Source organism: Sarcophilus harrisii, chromosome 4 (assembly GCF_902635505.1).
Source record: "Sarcophilus harrisii chromosome 4, mSarHar1.11, whole genome shotgun sequence".
Classification (NCBI taxonomy): domain Eukaryota; kingdom Metazoa; phylum Chordata; class Mammalia; order Dasyuromorphia; family Dasyuridae; genus Sarcophilus; species Sarcophilus harrisii.
Genome location: NC_045429.1, coordinates 66,946,902 through 66,963,583, shown reverse-complemented (window position 1 = coordinate 66,963,583; position 16,682 = coordinate 66,946,902). Strand labels below are relative to the sequence as shown.

General features: G+C 39.4%; 1 protein-coding gene across 12 annotated transcripts; it reads right to left on the bottom strand.

The window, feature by feature from the left end:
• Positions 1-3,157: 3,157 nt before the first annotated feature.
• On the bottom strand, positions 3,158-15,192 carry TEX35 (testis expressed 35). 12 transcript variants are annotated; one of them, XM_012547692.3, is made up of 10 exons: positions 14,979-15,189; positions 14,768-14,854; positions 13,652-13,723; positions 13,175-13,231; positions 12,331-12,390; positions 8,746-8,810; positions 8,341-8,407; positions 7,916-7,959; positions 6,404-6,521; positions 3,158-3,352 (listed from the first exon to the last, which is right to left on the bottom strand). In XM_012547692.3, exons 1-10 carry the CDS (start codon positions 15,078-15,080, stop codon positions 3,296-3,298), a joined length of 729 nt encoding a protein of 242 aa, XP_012403146.1. In that variant the 5' UTR covers positions 15,081-15,189; the 3' UTR covers positions 3,158-3,295. The 12 variants fall into 12 exon arrangements, with proteins under 12 accessions (XP_012403146.1, XP_012403148.1, XP_012403145.1 ...); XM_012547691.3 differs by lacking the exon at positions 3,158-3,352 and adding an exon at positions 5,269-5,535 and having other exon boundaries at positions 15,033-15,192; XM_023501805.2 differs by lacking the exon at positions 3,158-3,352 and adding an exon at positions 5,269-5,514.
• Between the last annotated feature and the right edge of the window lie 1,490 nt (positions 15,193-16,682).

Sequence of the window (16,682 nt, the reverse complement as noted above, 5' to 3'; positions counted from 1 at the left end):
TCATTATTATTTCATAGCATTTAGTATTGGCTGTTTTATCGTTCCTTGATAGAAATCTTTTTATTTAATTAATTCATTATTTTAATTAATATAACTGAATATATAATTTTATTTATATCTTATTATAATAGATTATTAATATATGCTATATAAATTATTACATATATTGTATACATAATTGTTCCTTGATATAAATATTTTAATTTAATTTACTTATATATTATTTATTAATTATTAATATAATTAAATATTTATGTCATTTTATTTATATTTGTTTTATATTATATATTATTAATACATATTATAGAAATTATTTATTTAAAAAAATAATGCTTTTCCTTGCATTCTCAAACAGAATACATTGAACATCCTTTTTTTTCTCTCTTTTTTTTTTTTTGGCTGAGGCAATTGGAGTTAAGTGACTTGCCCAGGGTCACACAGCCAGGAAGTGGTAAGTGTCTGAGACCAAATTTGAACTGAGATCCTCCTGATTTCAGGGCTGGTGCTCTATCCACTGCACCAACTAGCTGTGTCTACTTTAATTTTTCTTAAGGACTCAGGAATTGGTGCAGCTGATTGGCACAGTGGGAAATAGTCCTTGATTTGGAACGAGAGGACCTGAGTTCAAATCCTTTCTCTGCTACTTATTACCTGTATGACCTTAGGCTGGCTTTCCTTCTCCCCTGGCACATCCTCCATGGCTACTTTCTAGTACTAGGCTGGGCCTTCATTGACTGGTCAAATCAGGGAATTGGAATCCTCCTTGTTCACCATTGTCATTGCCAGCTTCTCCCCCTACCTCAATCATTCAGTAACCTCTTTTGAGGTTCATGCAATGCAGACCTACCACCCAATCAAAAATTCTGGTAGCTATTGCCTATAGACCTCCAGGTCACTCTTCTTCCTTCTTCCCTCAATGTCCTCTCTACTTGGTTCATATACTGGAAGTCTTCAACATACATATTTCCTCTCCTTCAAACACTCAAACCACTTAATTCCTCAAACTACCAATTTCACATGACCTATTCCTCCACTTGACCTCACCCCACACAAAAATGTTCATACCCTTGATCTTGCCATCACCCACTTAGGTACCACCCCCATGTTCAAGAATTCTGAAATCCCTTGACCTTGCTTACTGCATACAAACATTTTCATGCCTCCCTCATTTCCCATGCCCCTATCTTGATCCTTCCATTTCTTGTATTGATTTATGATTCTTCTGTCCTTTGTGGCTAAACTCCTAGAAAATCTTGTTTACGATGCATGCCTTCACTTTTTCTCCTCTCATTCTCTCTTAGTTCTTCATAATCTAGCTTCCCACCTATCATTCCATTGAATATGCTCACTCCAAAATTATCAGTGATCTCTTGTCATATTCAATGGCTTTTTCTTAATCCTCATTTCCCCCAATCTCTCTTGAAGGCTTTGACACTATTAATCACCCTTCCCTCCTTGATCCTCTCCTCTCTCTGGGTTTTTGGAGAGACCACTCTCTCTTGATTTGCCTACCTTTCCAGTCTATCCTCCTCATCAATTTCCTTTGTTAGATCCTTACCCAGGTCAAGCCCTATAGCCATAGATTTCCACAAGATTGTGTCCTAGGCTCTTCTCTTCAATACTGCTTCATTTCATGATCTCATCAGTTCTCTTGGATTTATAGTCCCATTGCTAGTGATTCTCAAATCTACTTCACCCTAACCTATCAGCTGACCTTCCTTCTTGCATTTGTTTTTCAGACATTTCAACTGTAATGTCCAATAGATATCTTAAGTACAACATGTCTAAAACTTACACCATTATTTTTCCCTCTAAATATTTCCTTTTTACCTTCCCTACTGCTGCAGAAGGTAACGCTATTGTCCTAATCCCTTAGATTCATAATGCAGATGTCATTCTCAACTTCTCACTAACTTTCATCCCTCCATATTCATTCAACCTGTTGTCAAGATCTGTTAATTGTACCTTTGCAGTAGCTCTTGAATGCACTATCATGGTGCAGACCCTCAACACCTTGTGTCTGAACCATTTTATTTCCTCATATCTCATCTCTCCCCATTCCAGTCCATCCATCCAAAATGATTTTTCTAAAGTGTAGGTTTGACCATGTCACTCCTCTACTCAATAAACCCCATTGGCTCCTTAATGTCTCCAGAATGTACTATAAAAAACCCATTTGGCCTTCAAAACCTTTTATAAACTAGCTCTCTCCTGCCTTTTCAGTGGAGTAAAGTGAACTAAAATCTCACCTTTCACAAGAAGCCTTTCCCAATCCCTCTTAATTTTAAAGTTTGTATACATTTGTTGCTTCTGCCATTATATTGTAAGCGATTTGAAATCAGTAACTGTCCTGTATGTATCCCCAGTATTTAGAACAGTCCTATGCTTGATACATAGCAAGTACTTAATAAATGTTTAATGACTGATTGACAACTTCTCTGCCTGAGTTTGCAGCAGCAATATAATGGGTGTGAACTAGACTTTTGAGGTCCCTTTTAAAATCAAAATCTATGATTCTATGATCTATAGGCCTGTAGATTATAGCCTGTGTGACTTTGGGCAAACTACTCTACCCCTACAGGCTTTTAATTTGTTTGTGAAGTGAAGGGTAGCTTAGAATGACCTATAAGGAATCTTTCCACCTCTAATCTACTATTTTTACGAATGATAAGAATGACTCCTAGTTTAGGTTTACAAAGCATTTTACAAACCTTATCTCAAACAAAACAAAGGAGGCAGGTGCTACTGCTCACATTTCACAGATAAGGAAACTGAAGCAGACACAATGTGGCCCTCTTCTCTTATTGAGGTACACAGAACCATTATTCTCTAAGGTCCTAGGTGTCTTTATATTTTTCAATTCCATGTTCCTTTTAGAATTTTTTTCTATCTTTACCATTGTTGTGAAGCTCACTGTGAACCTCTATGAACTGTAGGAATACCAGCTGACATTATTATTATAGCAAGTTGACAAGGAAAGATGGGTCAGAAATTGGGAAATGCAAAGAATTTGTGTGCTTTCCAGGAGCATCCCCCTTTCCTCCTTCCCATCTGTTGATTGTTTTCTGTGAGCTTAAAAATCTGATGAATAAGCATGTTAAAATTGCTTATGAAGTAAACTTGAAAAGGATTAAGAAACTATCCCATCAACAAAATGTGTGATTTGGGGATGTTTATTTTGACTGCTCAGAGGCCTTTCTTCTCATTATCCTGTTTTGAGCTTTGTTGTGGACAGGTAGAATTACTGAACTTCTGTATTTCCAGTTTCAATGAGCTGTCATTGTAAAATTCATTTTCATCTGTAGTTTTTGCTGTTGCTGCTGTGGAATACACTCTTTAGTTCCTGGCAACTCTGAAGAGCAAAAGATTAGATCAATTCCTCTAATTTCCCCAATTCCTGGCTCCTCTTTCCCTATCTCACTCCCATAATAATAATAATAATAATTGACATTTATATAGAATTTTCAGGTTTGCAACATGTTTTATGGACATCATTTGAGTCTTGCTCTATGAGCACCCAAAGAGAGCTTAAGACTGGATGTGGAGTCAATCATTTGGGGGCAATAATCCCAGAAGTCTCTCCTTCCCAGAGCTGCTGTGAGGCTCAAATAAAATAATCTATGTAAATCAATGTGCAAACCTATTGCTGACCCATCAGCTGTAAATACAACATTTTTCTCAATTTGAAGACCAGCATTCTTTCAGATACATTTATTACTGTGACTACTCTAGTTACTCTGCTTATATCAAAGATCTAGAATTTTTAAAATCACTTATGCAGATAATTACTATAACTTAGTAGATAAGTTTTACAAAGTTGCTTGAAGCACCAAGTTAAATGAGTTGCTTATAGTCATATAGTTAAGTGTAAGAAGCAAGATTTGAATCCAACAGTTCCTAACCCTGAATCTAGGATTTGATCCATTTCACCAAGTTGCCATTTACTTTACTTATTATTATCTCTATTACATATTTTTACTATTCAAGGGAAAAAGTTATCTTTTCTCTTTTCCCAAAGAGAGATGCTTTAAAGAACAGAGGGCTAGGGCTGAGAAGGCTACTTAGTCATGTTAAAATGTGGCCAAGCAGACTTGATCAACATCAACTGCCCCTGCCTTGGAGGCAGCTGGTGGTGCAGTGGATAGAGCACTGATCCTGAAGTCAGGAACATGAGTTCAAACCTAACCTCAAACACTAGCTGTACGACCTTCAACTGTAAAATAGAGATAATGGCACCCATCTCCTAAATTATCGAGACTTAAATAAGATTATATTTGTAAAACACTTGGCATAGTGCCTGGAACATACTAAGTACTATATAAATACCAGCTATGATTATGATTGATTCTCTTTGACCTTTCCTATTCCAGCCTAATCCATGTTTATTTCTGATCTATTAACAGATCTTGATTTTCTTCAGATTCTGACTCAAAACTTTAACAGATTTAGATCTTTTCCTCTTCTCTGATTTCTTTGTTTTTAAATATTAGCTATTAGTAGCACAGCTAAAAGAATACCCTGGAGACTTCTCTGTCAGCTGCTTTTTACCATCACCACCTTCCACCAACATCATAGCCATCATCAACATCATTTCCATCATCATCACTATACCGTCCATGACCATCACCACCAATATTATCATCACCATCTCCACCATTGTTATCTCCATCAGCACTGTAGTAATACCATCACCACAACTACCAACAACAGTATTATCTCTACCACCATCACCATCACCATCATCATCTCCAACACCATCACAATATCACCTTTACTAACTTTACCACTAACCCACCACCACTGTTACTACTATCTCTACCATCACCACCTCCACCATCATCACTACTACCATAATCACTACCTTCAACACCATTATCATTCATTACTACTGTCACATATATCCCCCTTCCATGGGACTATTCTTATGTTTTTTTCCCAGGTATCATTTACCTCTTTGAGGACAGGTTTTTTTCTGTATTGCATGTTTCTTAGTACTTAGTACCTGATATGTGGTTATTAGGCACTTATTTATTAAATATCTAGATTAGCTGGCTGACTGATTGATTGACTATCTGCTTGTCAAGTTGATTGGTTGACTTGCTGGGTGCTGGTTGACCACCTGACTAGGTGACTATTGAAGAGAAGCAGAAAACTAGGAAAGGGAGAAGAAACAATGGCACCAGCTCCTGTAATACACATTGTATCTGCGTATGGTAGAGAGAAATAGAGGCCCTCCTCCCCAAAATCAAAGACAAAGTCACATCTATCTCATGGTAAATGAAGACTTTAATCTCTTGGAGAAAAAAAATAGTAGGGGGCTAAGAGGGCAGTAAACCCTCTATGTGCAGCTCAAGAAGTGGGGAGAGGATGAAACGAAGGTGCTGATAGGTTCTGCGACTGCATATTGTAGGGAGAGCGTCCTTGACGGCATTGGGATTCAGATAGATATAGATCAGAAGGCAGCACCACAGTCCGATGGTTAAAACGGTGCCCACACTCAAAGTGGCAATTTTCCTGTTGTAAGATGGAGTTAGACTGAAGGAGAGTGGAGGAAAGGAAAAAGAGGAGAAGGGAAAGAGAAGAAGACAGGAGTGGAAAGAGAAAGGGAAAGGAAAAAAGGAGGGAGAAGAGAGCAGGGAAGAGAGAAGAAAGGAAAGAGGGAAAGGGAAAGAAAGGGGAGAGGAGAGAAGAAAAAATGAGGAAAAGGAAAGGAGAGGAGAGGAGAAGAGAGGATATGTAGGGGAAGGCATGAGAAGAGATGTATCCCCGATCCCCTCTTTTTCTTCCAGGGCATCAAGCTGAAACTTTAGAATACCCTGAATCTCCCTAATGTTACAATTAGGCATTGGAAATGCCAGTTCAGGTTTCATAGTCTGGTTGGTCCCATCACTGGTCTCATTTGATCTGATTTTCCCTTTCCCCTTTCAATTTTCTATGTTCTACCTTTCCCACCTGGAAAACAGGAAACTCTCTGTACCCAAGGAGTCTGGATGTCCATGGACATGGCACCAGACATATAACTAGGAATATGCAAACAGGGTGGTGGCGTAAAGACATAGTTGCTCTGAGGTTTCAAGGCATCCCTGCCAGATCCCAATTTCCCATTTTCCCCATCTCCCTGTGACCCCAAGAAGTCACATCTAATTCTAGGAATCCAATCTTTGGGAGGCTGCTGGAGCTCCTGCCCACTAGAACCCCAAAGGGAATTTTCTCCAACTCCCCCTTTTTAGGGGGCACAGAAATAGCATATACAGCAAAATTCTCCAGGTTCCCCAACAATAATGTTTATGAATCTTTAGTAAGGATGATTCATAGATAGTTATAAAGCTCACACAAAGATCTAATGATTTTAAAAGGAGGGCTATTCCCTCTCCCACCCTCCCCACTGCCCAGGAGATATTACCTTCCTGATAATCTGTGCCTTCTTCTCTTTACCCTTCCCTTCCTTCACCTCTCTTTCCTTCTCAAAAATCCTGATTGGAGGCTTAGAGATCTTTTTAGTTTGGTCCAGATCCTTAGGGCTATTGTAAATTGAAAATCAAGGCTAAATGAACAAGGACCCCCAACTCCCCCCTTGACATTAGTAATGGAGGGAGGAGAGGAAGGGAGGATGAGGTGAGTAGTGCTGACTTGGGCACAAAACCAAATAGTCCTAAGTATTTCTCTCCCCACACCCCCAGAAAATCAGAAGAGAATTTGTTCAGAAAGCCACTTGGAAAGTTTTCTGTGCCTCATTTACTTCTCCAACCCCTTGCCAACTTCTATATACACTCCAACCCAGTCATGCTCATCATTGTGGTCTCATGGGAAGAGAAAGAATTAAGGGAGGGACAACTGGAACAAAGCTAAGAGGAGAGCCAATGTGCTTCTCCCAAAAGGAGACTATAACAGCACAACCCATTTATAGAGCCTTTGGTGTTTTCCAAAGTGCTTTCTTTATCACCACCATGAGATATGAAAGTGCAAAAATTATTCTTCCCATTTTATAGATGGGAAAGCTGAGGCACAGAGAGTTGACGTGATTTTTCTAAGGTCATATAGTTAAAATCAAAGCCAGACAACAGAAGATATTTTTTTTGACCAGATGTACTTTCATTGGCATATGGAATTTCCTCTATCAATGCAGAGTAATGTTTTCTGAACTTCTTATAGGTTTAGAGAGTTGGCCAAAGTCCTTCAAGGTTAAATGACTTGCCTAGGGGTCACAATGATACTATGTGTCAGAGGGGAGACTTGGACTCAGATCTTCCTGACTTTATCCATTATGTCACACTGTCTCTCAGAGGACTAATATAGAAAGAAAAAAAGCATAGTTCTTTCAAGTTAAACTAAGAATTAAGACTAATTAGACTTATTGTGAGCATGGCCCAAGGTGGTTGAGAAAGCCATTGTGGATAAAGTGGTTTCAAATGTCTTACAGACACCCTGGAGTTGTGTGTACTCCTCCATCCCCCCCTCCCCTCCTTTGCTTCTCTGGCTTGTATCAGTGAGTTAGGCAGGGCTGTGTTGTTAGCAGAATCCATGAACTTCCCCCCTTTCCCCTCCCACATCTGTTCACAGGGGTCCTTCTCTACATCCACATAAACAGATAATCTCAAAGTTTCTGGCATCTCAAAAGCTCTAGGAGATGGTACCATGGACAGTGTCAGACTTAGAGTCAAAAACAACCATGTCTGCGGCACTTACTAGCTAAGTGACCCTTTGCAGACTATTTAACTTTTCTCAGCCTCAGTTTCCTTATCTGTATAATGGGGACAATAATGGTTGTTTTGAGGATTAAATAAGATAATATATATCAAACACTTTGTGAACCAAAGCTCTATATACATAATACTAGCTATTATTTGAATAAGGTTGGGGATGAGCGGGGCACCCCAGGAGAGGAGACTGACCCTTGGTATAGGTGCTTGCTTACCTGATACTACTGCAGTTTTTCTGGGAACATGACAAACAATTCTCCTGAATGGATGGAAATAACACAAGACAGATAAATTCCCCCAATCCATCCTCTTGGATGGAACCCCAATCAGAGAGGACTGTGGACTAATGGAACCATCTTCATGATCTTGGAGCAAATAATGTCTCAGAAGTGACTCTGAAGTGACCATATGACTTACTTAGTAATTCCCTCAGATTTAAAGATCAGGAGCAGCATAAAGGGATAGATGGGGCACAGAGAGCAGGAGAAGTGGAGAAGGATGAAGGTGTGGGCTTAGTAGTAAGGACATTGTGAGAAGTAGAAGCAAGCAGAGAAAAAAAAAAGAAGAGTGGCAATGGGAGGGAACCTGCAGAGAAGGGGCTGGGACCAGGATGAAGTACAAGGAAGTGACCTTCACTCACATAATACGTCCCACCACTAAATCTCTCAGATGAGTCTTTCCCTGTTGCAGGTTGGTAGTGTTTCTTCCTGTAAGGACAAAGAATGATCAGTCTTGACTCAATGTGTCAGTATCTTCTGTTAGACCCATTAATTTGAGCTTGGGGGTTTTTTTTTTCCAGTGTAATTTCCATGCTCTGTGTGTAACCCCCATGGGAACAGACGCCTTAGAGATTTTCTAAGCAGAGGGCGGCCATGAACTCAAGATGGATTGAAGGGTCTTAGGGCAGTCCAGAATAATGGGGGAACTGGAAGGTAGAATCCTTTTTGTATGTGTCTATGTGTGAAGGTAGAATCCCTTATTTTACCCTACCAAGTTAACCAAAAAAATGAGAATATTTGATAAGGGGCAAAAGAGAGTTACTTACAGCTTTTTGTTTGTCTCTAGCTTTATTAAGACTTCCATTCTCTCATCCATATCCTTCTGCATGTCCTTTAGGAGACAGGGTAGAGAGTTAAAATCTTCCTTTATCACGGATGTTTCGAGATTCATTTTCCCATCCCTACATGAACTTGGTGTGGACCCCAGATAGGACCTTGCTTCATGAAAACTCAAGAGGATTTTGATATCTTGTTTTAAAAGAATCTTTACTACATTTCTGTGAGGCTAATAGGAGAGAACTCTAATTTCTATCTTTGTTATCCCATTGGACAGACAAGAAAAGAGGCACAAGTTCAGGGGTGACTTCAATTCAACATTAATGAAGTACTACTGAGTTATGTAGAACTTGTGTTAGGCATTGGGATTAAGAAGGAGGATCTAAAGGTTAGATGAGACAAAGTCCCTGCCCCAAGTATAGAAGATTTTGTAATAGTCACCAGGACAGACAAGTGACCAAAAGATGAATCTCCTGATTTTCCTGTTCATTCAAGAGTAGACAGTCTCAAGATTAACAAGATAAGGAACCTGGTCTTGCCTGGTGCTGTGCTTATAGGATGGGAGATTTATTTATTTCACAGTTGCTACCTTTACTCCCTTGGTGTTTTTATCCATTTTTATAGCTTCTATTTTCTTTTTTAATGGTAGTATATTTCCACCCCCCTCCTCCTTAACTACATGTAAAAATTTTCAACATTCTTTTTCTTTTTTTATTTGCTGTGGCAATTGGGGTTAAGTGACTTGCCCAGGGTCACACAGTTAGGAAGTGTTAAGTGTCTGAGACCAGATTTGAATTGAGATCCTCCTGACTTCAGGGCTGGTGTTCTATCCACTGTTATGCTTAGTTGCCCACTCAACATTCTTTTTTTTTTTTTTTTTTGGATCTTTTTCCTTCACTCCTTTTCCCACTCCCTTCCCTGAGAGAGTAAATAAATGTAAAGGTTATACATGTGTAGCATTTGTAAAATATATTTCTATATTAAGTCATTTGTTGGGAAACAACTGAAATGGAAGGAAGGAAGGAAGGAAGGAAGGAAGAAAGAGGAGAAAGAAAGAGAAAAAAAGAAAGAAAGAAAAAAGAAAAAGAAAGAGAAAGAAAAAAGGAAGGAAGGAAGGTAGGAAGGAAGGGAGGGAGGGAGGAAGGAAAAAGGGTGACGAGAACAGTAACAGAAATCAGTCATCACATTGATTGGAGTTATCTTTATAATGTTGTTTTTATTATAAAAATTATTCTGGATGTGTTTACTTGGCATCAAGTTCATTCAAAGCTCCCCAGATTTCTCTGAAACTGTCCCTTTTATCAGTTTTTGTAAACCAATAGACAGTCAATAAATATTTTTTAAGCTTCCTACTATGTGCCAGGGACTAATGCTTATTAGGTGCTGGGGACACCAAAGAAACAATCTAATAGTAAAATTTAAATTAGGTTTATAGACCATAATTTGTTCAACCCTTCTTTAGTTGGGGGCACTCCTTTGGTTTTGAGTTCTTTGTCACCACAGAAAAAGCTGTCATAATTATTTTTGTTTACATGATTCTACTTTTATCTTTTTGAGGGCTACAGACCTATTAGTAGTGTCACTGAATTGGAGGATTTTCAGAGTTTAATAACTTTTATAACAGTTCCAAATTGGTTTCCAGAATCATGAAAGATTCAGGATTTAAGAGTTTTCTTGGCAGAGATACTGGAATGATTTGCCATTTCCTTCTTTTGCTTATTTTACAGATGAGGAAACTGAGGTACTTTTAGTCAGAACCACAAGTCTTAAGTAAGAGTCTTTCATCATTTCATGAGGGAATTTACTTGGATTATCTTTCACCTAGATTCCTAAAGACTTTTTTTCTTCTTCTTCTCCAGTGTCACATAGCTAGTAAGTGTCTGAGGCCAGATTTGAACTAAATAAGAGGAGTCTCCTGACTTTAGGCTTGGCACTCTGTCCACTGGGTCAACTAGTTTCACCCTCTCCTCCCAAAATTCAGAATAAGAGGTATTTTTTTAGATACGACCAATTCCAGAATTTCTTTTGTTTGCACATTTTTACAAGTTTTTTTCCCCTCCTTTTTCAATGGGGGTCTAATTCAACCTCATTTCTTACTAATCTTCAGCCTGATCCCTGCAATACATTTAGCCTGTCATCTTCTTACTGGTCCCTTAATGCTTGCTCCTCCTGCCTGCCTACTGTCTAAATCCTACTTGTATTTCCAGCTCAGTTTAAATCTTGCTGCTTCCACGAAGAATTTTCTGATTATTCAAGCTTGTAATTATCTCTCTCTTCTCTGAATTACCCCTATTTCACTTTGACTCAGGATCACAAGTCTTAAATTTAAATAAGAGCCTCTCATTTCATGGAAGTATTTATTTGCATTGTCTTTCACCTAGATTCCTTCTTCTTCTTGCTATTACCTACAGTGTTAAAAGGGTTCAAATCCTGTCTTACTGTGTTGTTTTAGTCCAGTTATTTTAACATTCACAGTTTTATTTGCGACTTCCAACTTTACCTCTCTATACCCTATGTTGCTTAATAATATAACAATAGCTAATTGATTAGAGAAATGCAAATTGAAACCACTCTGAGGTAACATCTCACACTTCACAGATTGGCTAAGATGACAGGAAAAGATAATAATAAATGTTGAAGGGAATGTGGGAAAACTGGGACACTAATACATTGTTGGTGGAGTTGTGAAATGATCCAACCATTCTGGCAAACAATATGGAACTATGTCCAAAGGACTATCAGACTGAATATCCTCTGACCCAACAGTGCCATTACTGGCTCTGTATCACAAGGAAATCATAAAGAAGGCAAAAAGACCCCCACATGTTTGTAAAAATGTTTGAAGCAGCTCTTTTGTGCTAGCAGAAGTTGGAAAATGAGTAAGATACCCATCAATTGAGGAATGGCTGAACAAGTTGTGGTATATGAAGGTAATGGAATATTATTGTTCTATAAAAAATGATAAACACACTGATGATAGAAAGTCTGGAAAGATTTATAGGAACTGATGCCGAATGAAACAAGCAGATTCTGGAATACATCTTACACAATAACAGCAAGAATGTGTGATGATCAACCATGAAATACTTGGTTCTTCTCTGTGGTTCAGTGATTCAAAGCCATCCCAATAAACTTTGGATGGACAATGTCATCTGCAGCCAGAGAGAAACTATGAACATAGAATATTATAAACAACACATACTATGTTCACTTCTTTTTGCTGTTTTTTTCTCTCATGGTTTTTCTCTTTTGAACTGCTTTTTCTCTCCTAACTTAGAGATAAAAACAATAACAGCTAGCATCTACAAAGCACTATATGTCAGGCACTATGCTAAGTACTTTACAAATATCATTGCATTTAATTCTCACAACAACATGAGAGAAAGGCACTTTTATCATCTCCATTTAAATACTGAGGAGACTGAAGCAATCAGAAGTGAATTGTCCAGAATCACACAGCCAGTGAGTGACTGAAGGCTGGAACTGAAATCCTTCTTTAAAGCCTTCTTGATTCCAATTCCAGCATTCATTACCCTGGGCCACCTAGATGCTCTATGACTTTGTGATTGGCTCACCTTCATAATGTCTACGAGCTCCTGGAGTTTATCAAAATCCTTGTTCATTATATATTTTATCTAATGTGGAGGAAAGAAAAAGAGAATTATATGAGATTGTATTCACAAGAAGGAAGGTATAGTTCTCCCACCGACCCCTTTGAGGTTCTTCTAGAGAGAAAGGCAGGGAGCTATTTCTGTACTGAGTATACTCTTGAACTTGATGACCAAGCTTTCCTAAGGATTCTGGGAACTAAGAGGTTGCTAGCTGGATTTATTTATATTGGGAAGGAGATCCTGAAATCTTTCTTCTTTAAATCTACTGAGTCTTTTACAATGAGGTCTGGGAACGACCCATCCCAGCCAACTGGGACTTTCCCAGAAGCAAAGACCCTAAAGGGGTCAGACTTTAAATCTCAGAACAGATGGAGGCCAGATCTGAATCCCTTCCCCACCCTCATGTCCTCAGGATGGAATAGTGGGCATATTGATGGATTTGTAGTCAGGAAAACCTGGCTTCAATTCTTGTTTTTGGCTCTTAGAAACTGTATGACCCAGAGCAAAACAGTGAAACTTTCTGTGTTCTCAGTTTCCCTTTCTATAAAATTAAGGGACTGGAGACAGTGGAATCTATGGTCTCTTCCAGACCGAAATCTATAATTTCCATAAACCTGCTCCTCCTGTAATGCTTTTGTTCTATAAGCATATCTATATTCTATGTAACAAATCTAAAGGTTCTGCTATAAACTTTTACACATGTGAGCTTCTTCACTCACTCCCATACCACCAGGTTGCTTTTATTTTCACCTTTTGGACCTTCTACCTACCCAATTCCTCCCTGTTCCACAAATCTTGGTGTCATTACCTGATGTATTTCTTCCATTTTTCCTTTGAGCTCTTCCCTCACCTCCTTTAGTTCATGCTATGGAAATACAAAAGAGAAGAGGAGTGGAAAGAAATCTGAGCTGGGGAAATAGAGTGAAAGAAAAAGAAAACTTAAGAAGAAAGAGGGAGAGAAAAGGTCCAGAATTATAGGAAATCCCAGAAGATCCTCCCTCGCATAGCTTCTGACAGCAATGATTCTCTCTTACTTCTGCCCTCTACTCCTGGATATTCTTTCTTCCTTAGGTTTTCATGGAAGGGGAAAAGAGGGCCCATGAATTGGCTAGAGGACCCTTGAAGAAAATGAAATTCCCCCTTCTAGATTAGAACTGGAAACATATATGGCTTGACTATCTGTACCAATCCAAGGTCAATTTAGTGACTTCATCTTCTCAGCTTTTCTGAAGGCATCTCTTATCTTCTTCTTCCTCCCCACCCAATTCTGGGCCCAGATACTTGCTTTTAAATCCTGTACTCCTCCTCCTTTTTTTGCCATCATCATATCCTGTTTCGATCCTTTGCATTCACGAGCCTGTAGATTAAAAGCAGAGATACACTGCAAATGGCAGGTGGGGGAGGCCAGTGGAAGCCAGAGTTGACTCAGTGGCTTCCTTAAAATATATATATACTCTTCTCTCAGAGAGAAGTGGGCTGGTGCCCCTAACCTGGTCAGAAGCAGTTTTCTGGAACTTGGACAGAACTTTAAGACTCAAAATAAAAGAAGAGAGAATTTTCCTTATTTCCTTCCAAGGAAATTGGGATTGAAATTCAGGTTCAAAATCAGAGAACCCTGAGTCTCTAGATTAATTTCCAGAGATACTCAGTTGGCTGGGATGGAGAGGAAAGAAATGGGTAAATATAAGGACAATGCCTGCAATTTGTTCGAGGGGTCAAGTGTCGAGAGCTCAGAGCTTGTACCTTATTAGTAACAAGTGTACAGAGAAGGTTGTGTTGGTTGGCAAAGAAAGTATAGAGAACATGGGGGTCTAATATACGTGGTACAGAGGATCTAGTGATCCTTTGGTTATGAACATTGGCAAGTGAGGAGGACAGATTGAAGGGCATAGCCATGAAGTTACACTGTTCTTAAAGAAGAATTTTCTATCTTTTGCCACTGTCGACAACGGAATGGGAAACATTGTGAGGTAATGAGTTCCCTGTACCTGGAAGTGTTCCAGTAGAGGATGGATGATGATCACCTGTCAAGGAACTCTGAGGGCTGTTGTTGAGAAGATTGGGATGTAGGTTCAATGTCTAAGATCCTTCCAACTCCATGATCCCCTGATGGAACTCCTGGTCTCATCCCAGTCACAAGGATCACTGAGTTTTTATTCTATCCTGAGAGTCTGATCCTGCTTCAGTGACAATGAGCCACTGATTGTCCTGCGCTCTGTGCGCTGATGGAACGGACAGCAGGGTCATACTTGGACGGAGGGACACCTTCTCTAAAGTGGGGCACACTCAGGTCTGCCTTCCCTTTTCTCTCCCTCCCCCCCCCCATTCCTCCTTCTCCCCCTGACAGCCAATAGAGCTGCCTCTGTGGATTGGAAAATAAACCAGAGAAGAGGTTTCTTACTAGGTATGAAAATGTCTCCATTTCTGATTGAAGTGGCCTGTGGTTTTGGCTTCGTAGAGAGAGATAGTTGGTGTTTGCTCTGTCTGCCTTCAAGTGAGAGGAATCAGAAAAGATTACCAGGTTCTGCAAGGCAAGGAGCCCCCTTCCCCATGACTCAGGGTGTTAGAACCCAGCCCTCACTGTCCAGGGCAGAGCCCTTCCCCACCCACACCTTTCCTGGGCTGTAGACAGAAGAGGGGACAGGGGTCAACGTGTTGTCTCTTGCCTTCATTGCTGGGTTTGATCTCTTCATTTCTGCCTTCTTGGTTAACATGATGGAAAAGTCCAGAGTGTTAACTTTCCAACTTCTCACCACTTCCCCCCTCCCTCCAACCCCCTTGTTTGATCCACTGGCCTATATGCAAACTACTGGGAGACAGGACAGCCCCCAGTGTGAAAAGTAACTTGAGGTCATAATGACCAAGATTCATCTACACTGGATCTTGCCTTCCTGTGACTGACTTTTGCCTCATTGTTTCAAGCTGAGAGGCTCAGTCTTAGACTAAAAAACTTTCCTTGTTGATAATGAAAGCTCCCTTACAAATCAATGTCCTGGAACTTAAAATAGTGTAGGATAGGGATTGAAATTTGTGATTTCATTTTGTAGGGAATGATCATATGAGAATTCTACATCTACCCATGCAGGAAGGCACATTCCCTGAAATATATATATATATACACACACAAACATACAGTTATCCCTTCCATATTGTGACTGTCCTCATTGTGGTTCTGATATATCGTGGGTGGGCATAAGAAAGTAAATGGGAATTTGTGGAAGCTGCAGATAACACAGAAAGGGTTTAGAAACTCAGAAATAAATAAAATATATGTATAGTATTATGTAATATCAACATTTAATTTATTAATAATAATACTTCAGACTTTCTTCTCTGGTAGGAAGGAAGGGCCAAAAATTTTGTGGATTTTCCAGATTGCGGGGTGTTGTGGTCCCAGCTGCCATGATATGAAAAGGATAAGTGTAGTCTTAGAGAGTTGGGCACTAAGAATTTCAGTGGCTTTCCCAGGATTACCTAGTCATTACATGATCCAGGCAGGATTTGAATACAGGTTGTCCAAGCTTCAAGGCTGGCTCTCTATCCAATGTGCACATAGTAGATCCATCATAAATATTTCTTGTTTTTATTTCTCATTGCAGGCAGCACAAACACCTTAAGATCTGGGACCCAAACGCCTCCATTTGAATTTTTTAAAGTATCTCTGTCATCTTGGGCAAGTCATGGGCTTGGAGAATCATGGGGATATTAGTAGTCAATGAACCAACTTCCTCTCACTTGACAGATGAGAAGAATGGAGACCTGGAAGGTTAAGTGGAGACCTGGAAGGTTAACTGGTTATTAGCTCAGGCTCACACAGCTAGTACATATCTTGGGCAGGATTTGAATTCAAATATTCCTGATTTCAAGTCAACACTCTACTCAATTATCTATCATGAAACCTATCCCAGACTTCAGTTTATCATCTTAAAATGGACTAGAACATAGGAGTGGGGAAGGGGATGGAAGACTACAAAGTCATACTTGGGGTATTTTGGTGATAAAGTCGATAGAGTGCAGGGCCTGGAGTCAGGTTCAAATAAGACCTATTAGCTGTGTGACCTTGGGCAAGTCAATTCACCTCTACCTGCCTAGTTTCCTCAACTGTAAAATGGAGATGATATTAGCACCCACCTCCCAGCATTATTGGGAGGATTATAAGAGATGTTAGTACAAATGTTTAGCACAGTTTCTGGAACTTACATAAATACTCATTTTCTTGCCTTCCCTTCAAGGCTGGTTCTTTACTCTATCAGGGGTGATAAACTCAAATAGAAACATATCCCTCTGGGCAGTATATTGACTTAGAAAACTACAAA